Raw genomic sequence first — 17,057 nt, forward strand, 5'->3', positions numbered from 1 at the left:
TTTGTAGAGCACTGAGACCACATGTTCTAACCCAGTTTTAGCTATTTCCCCCTCAGTGGTATGGGATTGTAAGAGTAGTTGCCTTCTTCGTGAGAGAAATTTGGCATTGAAAGCATGCTTCAGTTGTAAGTAGCGGAATTGCATATGATTTGGGAGGTGGAACTCACGCTTTAGGACAGGAAAAGGTTTAAGTGTGTTATCGTCTATTATGTCAATAAGTTTATAAATCCCGTGATCTGCCCAGATTTTGGGGTCTGGAATAGTAAGAAATTCTGGAATAGAGGGGTTGTTCCAGAGGGGGGTAAAGGGTGATATCTGACCTGATTGGATGGATAAGTTGCTCACCTTCTCCCAAACCTGTACCGTCATCAGCATGTTAGGTGTTGCCCGGGGGATGTGTTTGCTTCCTCGGAATGGGAGGCTGGAAAGGGCTGTGAAGGAACCCATAATTTCTGCTTCTAAGGCCGTTGCTGGATTTTGTGCTGATTGCTCAAACCACCACCTGGCGGATACCAGAGCAGAGGCCCAATAGTACCTTTCAAAATCAGGCAGTCCAAGACCGCCTTGATATTGGTCTAGTTGTAAGGAGGGGAGAGCTATCCTTGGGGACTTGGGGAACCATAGAAAGGATGTAATGGCTTTATGGATTTCTTTAAAGTACTGAGTTGGGATTGGGACTGGAGAATTACGGAAAAAGTAAAGGAATTTGGGTAACATGTTCATTTTTATAGCATTAAGTCTACCTACTAGCGTTAATGGGAGAGTTTGCCATGCCCTGCACTTAGTTTTGAGTTTGGAGAGGACCGGTTCAAGCTTAAGCTGACGGTAGTCTTTGGGGTTTCTAGTGATTTTAATCCCAAGGTAAGTGAACTCGGACACCCATTGGAGTGGGGTGGAGCTAGGGGTAACTGGTATTTGGTTGTCTAGTGGAAGGATTAGCGACTTTTCCCAGTTCACTTTAAAACCTGAAAACCTACCAAATTCCTGAATGGTATTTAGTGCTGCAGTCAAGGAAGGGCCTGAATCTGCTAGGTACAGGAGGATGTCATCTGCATATAGTGACAGCTTCTCTATGCGTTCCCCAAACTGAAGGCCTTTTATGAGGTCGTTGGAGCGAAGTAGACTGGCCAGGGGCTCGACTGCTAATGCAAATAATGTGGGTGACAGGGGGCAACCCTGCCTCGTACCCCGAAATAAGTTAAATGGTTTTGATACATCCAGACCAGTGCGTACTCTGGCCTCCGGTGTAGTGTAGAGGATCCTAAGCCAGTCGACAAATTCGGTGCCGAAGCCAAATTTTAGAAGGGTTTCCCAAAGAAATGTCCACTCCACTGCATCGAAGGCCTTTTCGGCATCTAGGGATACAATGATCCGTGCTTTAGAGTTGTCATGAGTTAAAGAGAGATTAGTCATAAGTCTTCTGATATTTATGTCTGTACCTTTTCCAGGTATGAAGCCAGACTGGTCCGGATGTATCAGTTTTGTAATGAGAGTGCTAATTCTAATGGAGAGAATTTTTGCGAGAATTTTGTAGTCCTGATTTAATAGGGAAATTGGCCTGTAGGAGGAACAGAGAAGCGGGTCTTTGCCTTTTTTGGGCAGGATTGTGATAAGTGCTTCTTTCATAGATTGTGGGAGGGTATTTTTTTCCAGGGCATGTTTAAAGACCTCTTTGAGACGAGGCGCAATTTGTTTCTTATATTGTTTATAGAATTCTGGCGGAAATCCGTCTGTACCCGGGGACTTTGCATTTGGTAAGCTTTTAATGACTCCTCGAATCTCACCCTCCGAGATATCTGCCTCCAGAAAAACTCTATCTTCAGCAGATACCTGCGGAAGGTGAAATGTGGCCAGAAAGGCATGGAGTTGTTCTGGATGGTAGGAAGTGTAGGAGGTATAAAGAGACTGGTAGTATTTTGAGAATTCTGCATTATTGCTTGGTGCATCCGTGAGTGTCTCCCCTTGTTCATTTTTAATAGCCCCAATATGGAAGGAGGGTTTTTCTTCCCCTATTAGGTACGCTAACAGTTTCCCGGTTCTGTCTCCTTGTTCATATATACGGAGTTGTCTAGCTGACTCAATTTTAGAGGAGGCCTGTTTCTGTCTATCTTTGAGATGTGTAAGGGATATTTGCCACTTTGCATATGACGCGTTTGTTTTAAGGGAGATATGATCGGCTTCAGCGGAAGCTGCCTCTTGTTCAGCTCTCGTGAGGTAGATCCTGTCCTGGACTCTGGCTTCATTAAAAGTTTTAATATAGTGCCCTCTTGTAACGGCTTTATAGGAATCCCACACCACTGAGGGGTCTGCCGAACGGCCATTGTGAACCCAGTACTCTTCCAAATGAGGTCGCATCGCTAAACTAACAAAGTCATGTGTAATCCAGCTGGCAGAAAGTTTCCATAAAGGACGGGCGTGTGGTCTAGAAAACAGTATTTTGACTTCAAGTGGTGTATGGTCTGATATTCCTCTCGGTAGCAATTTAATATGGCCTATCTGTTTGGCCATGGGAGGGGTAGCTAGTGCAAAATCAATCCTAGACAGTGAGTGGTAAGAGGATGAATGACATGTGAATCCCACTTGATCTGGGTTCTGTAAGCTCCACATGTCCAGTAAGTTAAAGGATTGGGCCCATGCTTTTAGGTGCAGGGAGTCCCTAGGGTTGGGTGTCAGGCGATCTGCAGAAGGTGAGAGGACCATATTGAAGTCGCCACACAGAAGGATGTTAGTGGTGTGAAGTTTTGAGGTATACGTCATAATCTCACTAAGCATTTCCAGATTGGCTGGGGGAGGGTTATACAACCCAACAATAACTAACTCCTCTCCATGTATCCTGGAGTGTAAGATAACGTATCTACCCATACCATCAGAGTGGGCGTGTAGCAGCTGGAATGGCAGGGTTTTACGCACCAGGATAGATACCCCTCTTGAATAAGTGGAATAGGTAGCGTTGTAATAGTATCCCACCCATGGCTTTTTAAGAGACATGACTTTACTGCCGTGCAAGTGCGTCTCAACAAGTATACAGATATCAGGGTTGTAGCTGCGGAGGTAGTTAAAAACTAATGACCTTTTGATTGCCGAGTTAAGACCCCTTACATTCCAAAATATAACTTTAGCTGACATTTGTATATATATTGAACAAAGTAATGAAGGTCAGACCTACTGATGTCTCTATCTGCGGGTAATTGCGAGCAGCACAGGGCGCAAACTGCTGAGCACATGGTCTGTCCAGGATTGCCACACAAAAGAAATTTAAAACCGAAATTATAACACCTAAAGTAGGAGAGAAAAAACAAAAACATGGGTTATATCTCATCCTGAGTGTTACTTGTCCCTTCCCTTAGCCCACCCCGCTATTCTTGTAGAACTAAGATAGCTTGGATCCCTAACAACCACCCTCTACACTAAGCTATGCCTGTGTAGGGGGAACAATGTGCAAAGATGGTGTTAATCCCGCCCTCTATCACCGATGACAGAGAGTTGGGGATATCTTCCCTACCCTAAGAGCTTGCTCTATCCTTATAATTGGGCAATGCATTATTGAGCGTCGGGTATTACATGACACCCCCCATCCCCCCACCCTGCCGGTGGATCTAAACCTCTCCCCCTCCCCCCCAAGCCCCCCGCTTCGGCTCCAGCTGTACAACATAGGCCTAAGCTAGAAATAGTGTTGCTAGTGTTGTTGGTAGTAAGGCTTCAGTGTGAGAATTATACAGATCAGTATATACATATATCGGCGGATATTCGTATTCTGAAGGATCATTGTGGAGTCCAAATTTTGGAGCCAGACCGATATTTACAGACCCCATCCCCTTTCCAGTACATCAGCATACTTCCATTACAGGTACTGTGACAGCTTGGATACATTACAGACAGTTATGTTCTGAATCCGTTGGCTTTTCCGCGTGTCACGAAGAGAGTCCCCTGCCATATAGGACCGGATTGTAAGTGCGCCATCTCCCATCAGGAGGTGTTGTTGTGTTGGGCCTGATCTTAAGTCTCGGAGCGAATATAGTGAGGCCAAAAGGTCGGCTGTGTAGGTACAGTCGGGTGTAAAGTAAAGTAGCATAGCATTATACAGGTGGAATGATGAGGCCTGCGTCGCCCCTTCGTCTTAGGGCAGCCAGAGTTCGTAGTTACCCGAGGAGAGTTAGTGCGTGTGCCCTTCAAACCAGGGTAGTGGCATGCTCCTCTTCTTGTAAAGGGGGTGCATAAGTGCTAGGGTCATAGATGGGGCCATGACAGAAGCGAAGTGCTCAGGCCACGAGGGACGAGGAGGAGGGAGAGGAGCCTACTCACGGTTGTAGTTACTTCGGTAGCTTGTCCAGCCATTTCATGGCATCTTCTGGGAGCGTGAAAAATCGTGTGGTGTCGCCATAAATCACTTTTAACCTGGCCGGGAACAGCATAGAGTATTGGATCTCTTGGTCTCGGAGGCGTTTTTTCACTGCTTGAAAGGATCTTCTTTGTTTCTGTGTTTCCACAGAGAAATCCGGGAAGAACTGAAGCTGTGCATTCTGGTAGGTGACAGGCCCCAGTTTGCGGGATTCTTGAAGAATAACATCTCGGTCTCTAAAGTGCAGCAATTTAAAAATGAAGGTGCGTGGTGGTGCGCCCGGTGGGCTAGGGGTAGAGGGCATGCGGTGTGCTCGCTCTGCTGCCATAAAGCGCGTAAATGGAGCTTCAGGCATGATGTCTTTGAGCAGGTTTTCTATGAACTTCACCGGGTCGTTTCCCTCTGCTCCCTCTGGCAGCCCCAGGAGCCTGACATTACTGCGCCTGTTCCGATTTTCGGAGTCTTCGGCTCTAGCTTTCAATGCCTTTACCTCTGTCTGTAGATCCCTTATGGAAAGCCTGTGGTTTGCGGAGGAGTCTTCCAGGTCGCTGATTCTGGTCTCCGCGCCCGCGACCCGCTGGCGTATTGCAGATACGGCTTCCTGGATTAAGGCAAATTTGGCCTCCAGATGGTCCAGCTTGTTCGTGACCGTAGTTTGGCATGTTCGGATGGCGTCCATTAACTCCAGAGCCCCTATGCTGTCTTCCATGTTGGTAGCACAGTCCGCCATGATCGTCTGTATGGCTTTATTCTCGGCGGGACGAATATTTCCGGGTTTCCTGAGTGCCTGTGTCCGCTTTCTTCCGTCTGGACATAGCAGGGTGGGTGCAGGAGGGTTGAGTGTCCCGTTAGGGAGGCAAAATTAGCGCTTGGTGCCCGCTGGTATATGACGGCTGGAAGTTTGAGAGCAGCAGCTCTTCTCTATACGTCTGCTCAGGCGGCCATCTTGCTCCGCCCCCAAGTACAGCCTATATTTAGCTACTGATATATGTGTTTATTTTCTCTGAGACCTTATACCTAACAGCTCCTCTTTAAAGGGATACTTAAGTCAGGGAGAAAAAATGAGTTTAACTCACCTGGGGCTTCCCTCAGCCCCCTGCAGCTGATCGGTGCCCTCGCAGCCCCGCTCCGATGCTCCTGGACCCGCCGGTGACGACTTCCGGTGTCGCCGTCACCGGCCGACAGGCATGGGAACGCGAGTGATTCGTCACGTTCCCAGCCACAATAGCACCCCCTATGCTGCTATTGCGGCAAGAAGGCCGCATGCATAATTACTGTCACCGCTGAGAATCATGAGTTTATCCTCTGGGCAACAGTTCCAGGCTGAGTGCTGGACAGGTGTGTTACTAGCTTGCATGCTATGGATGTGTTCTATTGCTATGGAGAGGTGGGAGGGATTACGGCACAGTGAACGATGGAGTAGTTTCCAGTGGGCAAACTGGGGAGGAGGACAATGAGGTTGGGTGTTGCTTGTGTGTCATTATGACTACAGGTCTTGTGTGCCGGATCTTTAGGCATGTCAGCGGACACCTGAACACACATTAGATTCTACACTGTTTGATGCAGTATCTATTTATGTTGTGCAGCGCCTCTATATTTAAGGTGAAACATGGGTTTATGGTTCATGTAATTATTGTATAGCACTTAGCACTTTACTGAGTTTTAACTAGCTGGGTGTAGTGTGTGTTTCTGGATCCCCATCTGCCCAGTCAAGGGGAAATGTTCTATCCATTGAAGGATCTCTACGTTAGGTAACAAGCTTATTAGAGCTTGTTTATATTATAGTGTAGGTAATAATAGATTACCAGCTCCACATAAAAACTCTCCCCTATATATCTACACAGTCTTTAGACCTGGGTATACTAGTCCATTATTACATTTGATGTTATATTTATATGTCCAGTTTTACTACTTCTAATGTAAAGGCTATGGTTTAGAGGTGCACATAGGGATATTATAACTGTGTTTGTCAAACACCTGCGCCAATAAGGCCTGTCAGCTGCTGAATGGATAACAGTATCCTTGTGTTACCGACTAAAAGCCTATAATAAAGTTCAATCCACAGCACTATTGTGAAGTAATAAAACCTCTTTATTAATTAAAACAACAAGCAGCATGTATCTCCTGGGTCCTTAACCCTTTTTAAACCATCAATAATCAACAAGCATGCGTTACCCAAACACACTATTCACTGCAGTGAATGGACTTTAGATGGAAAGAGAAAAAACTGGGCCCAAAGCAAAAACATGCGCTGGATCAAATCTTCTAAAATTAAAAAATTGTTGTATATCAACAACAAAAAATGTGTTGTTCACAGCTATTAAAACAATCTCCTGTCAAAAAGTTAAAAGCAGCTGTTCCAACAATTGTAGAGGCAGAGGTATTAATCCCATATGGATATGCTGATGTATAGTTATATGTGTACATAGAGTCTCTTTAAATCCAAATGATAGAGCTGCTGGAGTAAGTCCTGTGACATGTGTACAGTACAGAAGCAGCTGCTTAACTGCTTGCCGACCGCGTCACGCCGATGAGTGTGGCCGCGGTGGCAGCCCCAGGACCGCCTAACGCCGTAAAGTCCTGGGGCAGCACTCTATAGGAGATCGCGCGCAAGCTGCTTGGTGGGCTGAGCTGAGCTCCACCTTCGGTCTCCAAGCGGCGGTTGCCGCTCGGGTGACTGTTAGACGGCGTAACCGCTGTTTATTTACATGTACAGCGATGCGACCCTGGGGGGGGGGATCAGACCCCACCAACAGAGAGCTCTGTTGGTGGGGAGAAAAGGGGGGGGATCACTTGTGTGCTGTGTTGTGCAGCCCTGCAGCTTGGCCTTAAAGCTGCAGTGGCCTATTTTTACAAAAAACGCCCTGGTCTTTAGGGGGGTTTAACACTGTGGTCCTCAAGAGGTTAATCTTGCACAATCAAGTTGCAGATCAGCAATAAACTGGGCAACCATTCCTACGTTACCCGTCCAGAGTGGGTGGCTTGTTAGGTAACAGATATGTTCGTCTCAATCCTCCGCTAAAGGACGGCCATTCCAACAAGCGGGGAGAAACCAGCATTCATGCAGCCTCAGATGTCTAGCGCTGCACGCAGATATCGAAAGTGCCCGCTGATAGGGTGCAAGATCGTGCTATTCAGAGTGACGTCACTTTGCACAATGTAATGAATGACTAACGTTTCAAGGGGTCCGCCCCTCTTCTTCAGAGCTGTTAATTTACTGCTGTTCCTCCAGCTTATGAGCATCAGCCTTCCAGCCACTCCCACCTCTGTCTCCATAACAACTTAATGCACACATGTCTTACTTTGCACTATAGCGGCTAACAAACGGACCAGTCCATTTAACCTTTGCAATGCCAAAACTTGCTGCCTTGATACAACTTTATGCACACATGTCTTGCTTTGCAGCGCAGCGGCTAGCAAGCAAATCAGTCCATTTAGCCCTTGCAGCACAGCGGCTAACAAACGGACCAGTCCATTTGCCTCTGAAATGCCAAAACTTGCTACCTTGATGCAACTCTATGCACACATGTCTTGCTTTGCAGTGCAACGGCTAACAAATGAATCAGTCCATTTATTTCTTGCAGCACAGCGGCTAACAAATGGACCAGTCCGTTTAACCTCTGCAATGCCAAAACCAAATACCTTAATGCAACTTAATGCACACGTCTTGCTTTGCAGCTCACCGGCCAACAAGCGAATCCGTTCATTTAACCCTTGCGATCCCAAAACTTGATGCCTCAGAAACATATCATCCCTACTAAACTTGAGCATCTGAGCAATCTGAATCTCAAGAGAAGGATACCATATATTGGAAATAAATGAAAAATAATTGCATGAAAATAAAAACCTGTATAAACATGTGTATATACATCCCATATATAAAAAGCATAAATGGTCATACAGCTAGCACAGCAGCACACACTCACTGTCTGATCTGACTGTTTTTAGTAGTCAGCTAATAGTACACACCTTAAAAACCCACAGCATTAAAAAAAATGCAAATAATTCAAAATCATGGTTAAGGTCACTGGGTGTCATAGATTCAAGTTGGTATATCCACAGTGTCTCTGTTCTCGATATTTTTTTTTATGTGATCTCCTCCTCTCCAATCCTTTTCTACCTTTTAGTCAGTCCTGTGATTTAACCCTTTGAATGCTGTTTTACTAACAAAAAAGAAAATCGTGTTAGTATATTATATGCTATAAATAATATTTCAGAGCAAAGAAGATATGCTGGGTTTCATTGCACTTAAATACAACGTTTATGGTAAGAATACAGTGTGGAGTATAGTGCCGTTTTTTTTTATCTAGGCCTATTTGTAATATTGAATCTCAAGCTACCAGAAACTACACTTACCCAGCATCAGCCACCATCAGCCAATGGTCACTAACAGTCTAATCTACTACTAATCTTTGACGAAAATCCAATCAGACGACTAATTTTATAATCGTTCATAATCGATTTTGCCCATCAACAGAGATTATTTACAACCAATCCGATCAGGATTTCTGATCACTCAAATGATTTTTCACTAGAAATTGGACCATTAGTGGCCACCTTTACTGTACTTTTTAATTATAGTTATATTTTTTTTATAAATTACTCATAGGTCAGGTAGGTGAGGTAAAATCTATAAATTCAGTTACTGGTAGTTGCCATTTGGCTGCCTCATAATGGAGTGAGATAGATGTAAATGGATGTATGCCTGAAAAGGCATCAGAATTGATTGTGTAGAAACAACAGCTGCCTGTTTCTTATGTCATGTATTTGACGGTATATACCATTTGTCACTGCTATATTATTATTTTAACTTTATGTTTTTGTGAATTTGATCTAGGTCCTGGGTCTGGATCTAGAAGAGGAAATTATAATTTGGGTGAGCATTGTGTCTTTTTTTTTGTGGTCTGAAAGTGGTCTGTCTCTGACTGATTTATTGGCAAAGTTATATTTGACAGTAGAATGTAATTAATACTAGTATGAGATAATATAAGTTACTTGTAATGTTATCTGGTCATTTACCAGTGTTCCTAGTCATATAACAATCTGTCTGGATTGCAGAGGTGTAGACTTCATTGAGTGATTAGTTACTACCTAGTGATTTACTGGAGAGGTTTGGGATGACCACTTGTTCATTGCGGTTTGTTCCTGTAGTATGCATATCTTGCAATCTTCTAAGAAATCACAAGGCCTAATGCGTTGGTGTAAGGTATCTGCTTATTCATAATTTTGAGCTGAGTAACAGGGTGCCTGGTAACCTATAAAGGTCTCCTAGAGGACTGGATAAGTCTTAAAATACAAAAAAAAAAAAGGGGGAAAAAAGGGAAAGGCAAAAATATAGGCAAATAGATGCCCCTCGGCCATCAGCCCTCACATTTTTGTGACTCTCAAGAAAAACTGGTAACCTCCCTGTTTTCTGGCCTTTAACCACTTGCCGACTGCCTTAAGCCGATGGGCGGCGGCAAGGGCTGGGCCCAAACGACCGCAATACGCCCATCGTCGGCGGCGGGCGTGGTTATGCGGCGATCGCGTCATTCGTGACGCGATCAGCCGCCGGCGACTGGCTCCGCCCTGCTCGCACTGTAACCCGCCGGCCGTTCGGAAGCGTCGGCGGGTTACTAGCACCCGGATCACCGCACGCAATATGTATAATAGGCTTTGTAATGTATACAAAGCCTATTATACAGGCTGCCTCCTGCCCTGGTGGTCCCAGTGTCCGAGGGACCACCAGGGCAGGCTGCAGCCACCCTAGTCTGCACCCAAGCACACTGATTTCCCCCCCCTGCCCCCTGATCGCCCACAGCACCCCTCAGACCCCCCCACCCACCCAGACCACTGTTTGCACCCAGTCACCCCCCTAATCACCCATCAATCACTCCCTGTCACTATCTGTCAACGCTATTTTTTTTAACCCTAAACTGCCCCTGCTCCCTCCTGATCACCCCCCACCCCTCAGATTCTCCCCAGACCCCCCCCCCCCAGACCCCCCCGTGTACTGTATGCCTCTATCCCCCCTGTAATAACCCACTAATCACCTGTCAATCACCCATCAATCACCCCCTGTCACTGCCACCCATCAATCAGCCCCTAACCTGCCCCTTGCGGGCAATCTGATCACCCACCCACACCAATAGATCGCCCGCAGATCCGACATCAGATCACCTCCCAAGTGTAGTGTTTACATCTGTTCTCTCCTCTAAACACCCACTAATTACCCATCAATCACCCCCTATCACCACCTGTCACTGTTACCCATCAGATTAGACCCTAATCTGCCCCTTGCGGGCACCCAATCACCCGCCCACACGCTCAGATTGCCCTCAGACCCCTCCTTATCAATTCGCCAGTGCATTATTTACATCTGTTCTTCCCTGTAATAACCCACTGATCACCTGTCAATCACCTATCAATCACCCATCAATCACCCCCTGTCCCTGCCACCCATCAATCACCCCCTGTCACTGCCACCCATCAATCAACCCCTAACCTGCCCCTTGCGGGCAATCTGATCACCCACCCACACCAATAGATCGCCCACAGATCCGACATCAGATCACCTCCCAAGTGCAGTGTTTACATCTGTTCTCTCCTCTAAACACCCACTAATTACCCATCAATCACCCCCTATCACCACCTGTCACTGTTACCCATCAGATTAGACCCTAATCTGCCCCTTGCGGGCACCCAATCACCCACCCACACGCTCAGATTGCCCTCAGACCCCCCCCCCTTATCAATTCGCCAGTGCATTATTTACATCTGTTCTTCCCTGTAATAACCCACTGATCACCTGTCAATCACCCATCAATCACCCCCTGTCACTGCCACCCATCAATCAGCCTCTAACCTGCCCCTTGTGGGCAATCTGATCACCCACCCACACCAATAGATCGCCCGCAGATCCGACGTCAGATCACCTCCCAAGTGCAGTATTTACATATGTTCTCTACCCTAAACACCCACTAATTACCCATCAATCAACCCCTATCACCACCTGTCACTGTTACCCATCAGATTAGACCCTAATCTGCCCCTTGCGGGCACCCAATCACCCGCCCACATGCTCATATTGCCCTCAGACCCCCCCTTATCAATTCGCCAGTGCATTATTTACATCTGTTCTTCCCTGTAATAACCCACTGATCACCTGTCAATCACCCATCATTCACCCCCTGTCACTGCCACCCATCAATCACCCCCTGTCACTGCCACCCATCAATCAGCCCCTAACCTGCCCCCTGCGGGCAATCTGATCACCCACCCACACCATCAGATTGCCCCAGACCTACCCTCAGATCACCTCCAAAGTGCATTGTTTACATCTGTTCTGCCATCTAATCACCCACTGATCACCCATCAATCACCCATGAATCAGCCCCTGTCACTGATACCCATCAGATTAGACCCCTATCTGCCCCTAGGGCACCCAATCACCCGCCCATACCCTCAGAACGCCCTCAGACCCCAGCCCTGATCACCTCGCCAGTGCATTGCTTGCATCTATTTCCCCCCTCTAATCACACCTTGAGACACCCATCAATCACCACCTGTCACCCCCTAGCACACCTAGTTATCAGATCAGGCCCTAATTTGCCCCGTGTGGGCTCCTGATCACTCGGCCAAACCCTCAGATCCCCTTCCGATCACCTCCCCAGTGCATTGATTCCATCTATTTTCCCCTCTAACCACCCCCTGAGACACCCATCAATCACCTCCTGTCACCCCCCTAGCACTCCTATCCATCAGATCAGGCCCAATACAACCTGTCGTCTAAGAGGCCACCCTGCTTATGACCGGTTCCACAAAATTTGCCCCCTCATAGACCACCTGTCATCAAAATTTGCAGATGCTTATACCCCTGAACAGTCATTTTGAGAAATTTGGTTTCCAGACTACTTATGGTTTTGGGCCCGTAAAATGCCAGGGCAGTATAGGAACCCCACAAGTGACCCCATTTTAGAAAAAAGACACCCCAAGGTATTCTGTGTAACAAAAAGTAGAAAGATACCGGGCACCAGCTGAATGCAAATGCTAATTTATTCCATCCCGTCCAGTGACAGACACCATAAATCAGGCACACGGTCTAACAGCCGTTTCGCAAGCTAAGATGCTTGCTTCCTCAGAGACCCCGTCTCTGTTTTGTGGTGTATTTTTACACATACCCATGCTGGGTGGGAGAAATCTCTCTGTAAATGGACAATTGTGTGTAAAAAAAAAAATCAAAAATGTGTCATTTACAGAGATATTGCTCCCCCCCAGCATGGTTATATGTAAAAATACACCACAAAACACATTATACTACTTCTCCTGAGTACGGCAATACCACAACAAATGACCCCATTTTAGAAAGAAGACACCCAAAGGTATTCCGTTAGGAGTATGGTGAGTTCATAGAAGATTTTATTTTTTGTCACAAGTTAGTGGAAAATGACACTTTGTGAAAAAAACAATTAAAATCAATTTCCGCTAACTTGTGACAAAAAAAAAATAAATCTTCTATGAACTCCCCATACTACTCACGGAATACCTTGGTGTGTCTTCTTTCTAAAATGGGGTCATTTGTGGGGTTCCTATACTGCCCTGGCATTTTAGGGGCCCTAAACCGTGAGGAGTAGTCTTGAAATCAAATGTTGCAAAATGACCTGTGAAATCCTAAAGGTACTCATTGGACTTTGGGCCCCTTAGCGCACTTAGGGTGCAAAAAAGTGTCACACATGTGGTACCGCCGTACTCAGGAAAAGTAGTATACTGTGTTTTGGGGTGTATTTTTTACACATACCCATGCTGGGTGGGAGAAATATCTCTGTAAATAGACAATTGTGTGTAAAAAAAAATAAAACAATTGTCATTTATGGAGATATTTCTCCCACCCAGCATGGGTATGTGTAAAAATACACCCCAAAACACATTATACTACTTCTCCTGAGTACGGCAATACCACATGTGTGGCACTTTTTTGCAGCCTAACTGCACTAAGGGGCCCAAAGTCCAATGTGCATCTTTAGGCTTTACAGGGGTTCTTACAATTAGGCACCCCCCAAAATGCCAGGACAGTGAACACACCCCACAAATGACCCCATTTTGGAAAGTAGACACTTCAAGGTATTCAGAGAGGAGTATAGTGAGTCCGTGGCAGATTTCATTTTTTTTTTGTCGCAAGTTAGAAGAAATGGAAACTTTTTTTGTCACAAAGTGTCATTTTCCACTTGTGACAAAAAATAAAATCTTCTATGAACTCACCATGCCTCTCACTGAATAATTTGGGATGTCTTCTTTCCAAAATGGGGTCATTTGGGGTGTATTTATACTATCCTGGAATTTTAGCACCTCTTGACAAGTGGTCAGAAAAGTCAGAGATGCTTCAAAATGGGAAAATTCACTTTTGGCACCATAGTTTGTAAACGCTATAATTTTTACCGAATACAATAAATATACACTGAATGGTTGTTTTTTTTTTAATCAAAGACATGTAGCAGAATAACTTTCGCGCTCAAATGTATAGGAAATTTTACTTTATTTGAAAAATGGCAGCACAGAAAGTTAAAAAAGTAATTTTTTTGACAAAATTCATCTCTTTTTTGATGAATATAATAAAAACTAAAACTCGCAGCAGCAATCAAATAGCACCAAAAGAAATCTGTATTAGTGACAAGAAAAGGAGGTAAAATTCATTTAGGTGGTAGGTTGTATGACCGAGCAATAAACCGTGAAAGCTGCAGTGGTCTGAATGGAAAAAAAAGGCTCTGGTCCTTAACCATTTTCGGACCGCAGTGATTGAGATCTACGCCCTGTTTTGGTGGGCTCCTGGCTGGCAGGGCGTAGATCTCAATCACTGTCCGCAGTGCGCATCCGCCGCTACCCGCCGATCGCGCCGCTCAAACCCGACGATTCTTGACGCATCTCACAGGCTCTGCCTGTCTCTATGATGGCAGAGTCATGTGAGCCGGTCAGGAGCCGATTTCATTGGCTCCTGACCCTGTCTTTCAATGTAAGCCGTTCCCATTGGCTTACATTGAAAAACAGGGTCAGGAGCCAATGAAAGCGGCTCCTGACCGGCTCACATGACTCTGCCGTCATAGAGACGGTAGAGTCTATGTCCTGAGGGTCTCGGCGAGCGGTTGCGGCGGGTATGTGCGGCGATTCGTCAGGATTTCGTCGGGATTGGACCAGCGGTCTCTGGTCTTTAAGTGCCCAGAGACTGCTGGTCCTTAAGTGGTTAAGGGGCGAAAAGACTGTGGTCCTCAAGTGGTTAAGAAGACATGTCAGGGACATGTCAGGGACATATTGCAACAGGATCCGAATAGGATGGCAATATGGGCACATAAATGGCAGATGAAATACAATGTTGAAAAAAGTCATGCATTTTGGTCGTACCAACGGTCTAGCACCATACAAAATAAATGGGATACAGTTGGGGACATCAAACTTGGAGAAGGACTTAGGAGTACTCATCGACAACAAGTTAAATGTAACTATGTCAGAGATCTGACAAGCAGCTTCCACTTGTGTCATCTTTTCACCAAAAGTTACTGCCAGGGTGGCCTTCAGGGAAGCCCAGGGACTCTAAACCAGCAGAAACCTTGATTGTTTGACTGCATTAAATTCAGAAATACACTTTTCCTTTCTTATACTAAGTTAAATCCTAATTTGCTGTCGTTTTACTCTTTGTTCACCATAAATCTAAGGTAGTTGAACAAAAAATACGTTTTTTTTCAGCTTATATTCAAATTTTTACTGGAATTAAAAAAATTCAGGCTTTGTGATTCCCTACTGACTACTGCATAACTCTGTTATTTGTTATACCTTCTAATAAAATGTTTTGAAAACAAAAACAAAAATAAAAAATAAATCCAGAAAGACAGATTACTTACATAATGAAAATGTCCAAACGCACAAGCAATTTGGGTTTTTATACTTTACCTAGCAACATGCAGTGTAGCTTCCTACTTGCTGATCAGTGTGCGTTCTACACTCTACTTGTTCTTCCCCACACAGCTCTCTAATTGCATTGGCCCTATATTATCTATATTATACATACATTGTGTGACATCACGGATGGTGGTATACAGTAAATTATTCTTACGTATGTTTTACTCTTGTTTTTGAATAAAATCATTTGATACTTTACTCTATTGAGTAGTACTGTTTTTTAGTAACCGTCCCCAAACCACCCTTTTTTTGTTTCTCACTAGTAGTGTCAGCCACGGCACAGTTTTGGTGTAGTGTAGTTTTCTATGGTTTTTATGATCAGTTAATGAATAAACAAGAGATGAAGACCTATCTATCAAACCAGCAATTGAGGTTTTATAGAGAAGAAGTTAGTGGGTCATATCAAATTCCCTGGCCCTACAATAGTGGTCATGACATTCAACATATTGAAAGAATCTACTGAGGGCTCCATAATGTTTTTGTTTATAAAGATGTTTATTGTTGCAAATATAAAGCTATATACCAAAAAGTATCACAAAAATTGCAGTGAAATGTTCAAAATGCATACAACAATCTACAGTATCTATATTTCAGAGAGCAATCAGTGATAAACCAAAGAAAGTAGAACAAAAATGAGAACAGAAATAAAAAAAAACAAAAAACATCACAACTTGCTTCATTATGCCTAGTGTAGGCTATACATTAAAAACAAAGACGCAAACAAAGAAGCAAATAAAAACATTCAGAGTTAAATGTCCAATTTCTAGAAGGTGTCAATAAGCTATGTGTTCATATAACTAATCTCCCTATAAGGGGCTGCATCATGTTTTGTGGTCAAGTTGATGACTATCTCTGTCAGCCATGTTTTCTAGGTAGGTTGGGGAAGCTCCCTTCCAGCCATGTTATGTGGGCTGGGATTAAGGGGAGCATTCTTGATGCACGGGGGCTGGAGAGCATATGACATTAGCTATATATAGCTCATAATTAGTGAAAGTTTGTGTTAGTGGACTATTATTTTAGTATATATTTATACTAATATGTAGTATATGTATGTGTAGTCAGGATCTGTTACTTTACTGTGTATTAGTGTAATCAAGTATACATTACTATATAAAGTGGCTTGCAAAAGTATTCGTCCCCTTGAAGTTTTCCACATTTTGTCACATTACTACCACAAACATGAATCAATTTTATTGGAATTCCATGTGAAAGACCAATACAAAGTAGTGTACACGTGAGAAGTGGAATGAAAATCATACATGATTACAAACATTTTTTACAAATCAATAACTGCACAGTGGGGTGTGCATAATTATTCAGCCCCCCCCGAGTCAATACTTTGTAGAACCACCTTTTGCTGCAATTACAGCTGCCAGTCTTTTAGGGTATGTCTCTACCAGCTTTGCACATCTACAGACTGAAATCCTTGCCCATTCTTCTTTGCAAAACAGCTCCAGCTCAGTTAGATTAGATGGACAGCGTTTGTGAACAGCAGTTTGCAGATCTTGCCACAGATTCTCGATTGCATTTAGATCCGAACTTTGGCTGGGCCATTCTAACACATGGATATGTTTTGTTTTAAACCATTCCATTGTTGTCCTGGCTTTAGGTTTAGGGTCGTTGTCCTGCTGGAAGGTGAACCACCACCCCAGTCTCAAGTATTTTGCAGACTCCAAGAGGTTTTCTTCCAAGATTGCCCTGTATTTGGCTCCATACATCTACCCATCAACTTTGACCAGCTTCCATGTCCCTGCTGAAGAGAAGCACCCGTTTGCAGTTTGCCACAAGCTAT

The 17,057-nt window shown here is 44.6% G+C and overlaps 1 protein-coding gene across 2 annotated transcripts in view; it reads left to right on the forward strand.

The window, feature by feature from the left end:
* The window catches only part of EML3 (EMAP like 3), a 375,337-nt gene that overhangs the window by 167,566 nt on the left and 190,714 nt on the right, over positions 1-17,057 (forward strand). For both annotated transcript variants that reach the window (XM_068260560.1, XM_068260561.1), the window contains exon 6: positions 9,177-9,215. In XM_068260560.1, coding sequence (XP_068116661.1) covers positions 9,177-9,215 — 39 coding nt within the window. The remainder of the gene's footprint in view (positions 1-9,176; positions 9,216-17,057) is intronic.

The sequence above is a fragment of the Hyperolius riggenbachi genome, chromosome 11 (genome assembly GCF_040937935.1).
Source record: "Hyperolius riggenbachi isolate aHypRig1 chromosome 11, aHypRig1.pri, whole genome shotgun sequence".
NCBI lineage: Eukaryota > Metazoa > Chordata > Amphibia > Anura > Hyperoliidae > Hyperolius > Hyperolius riggenbachi.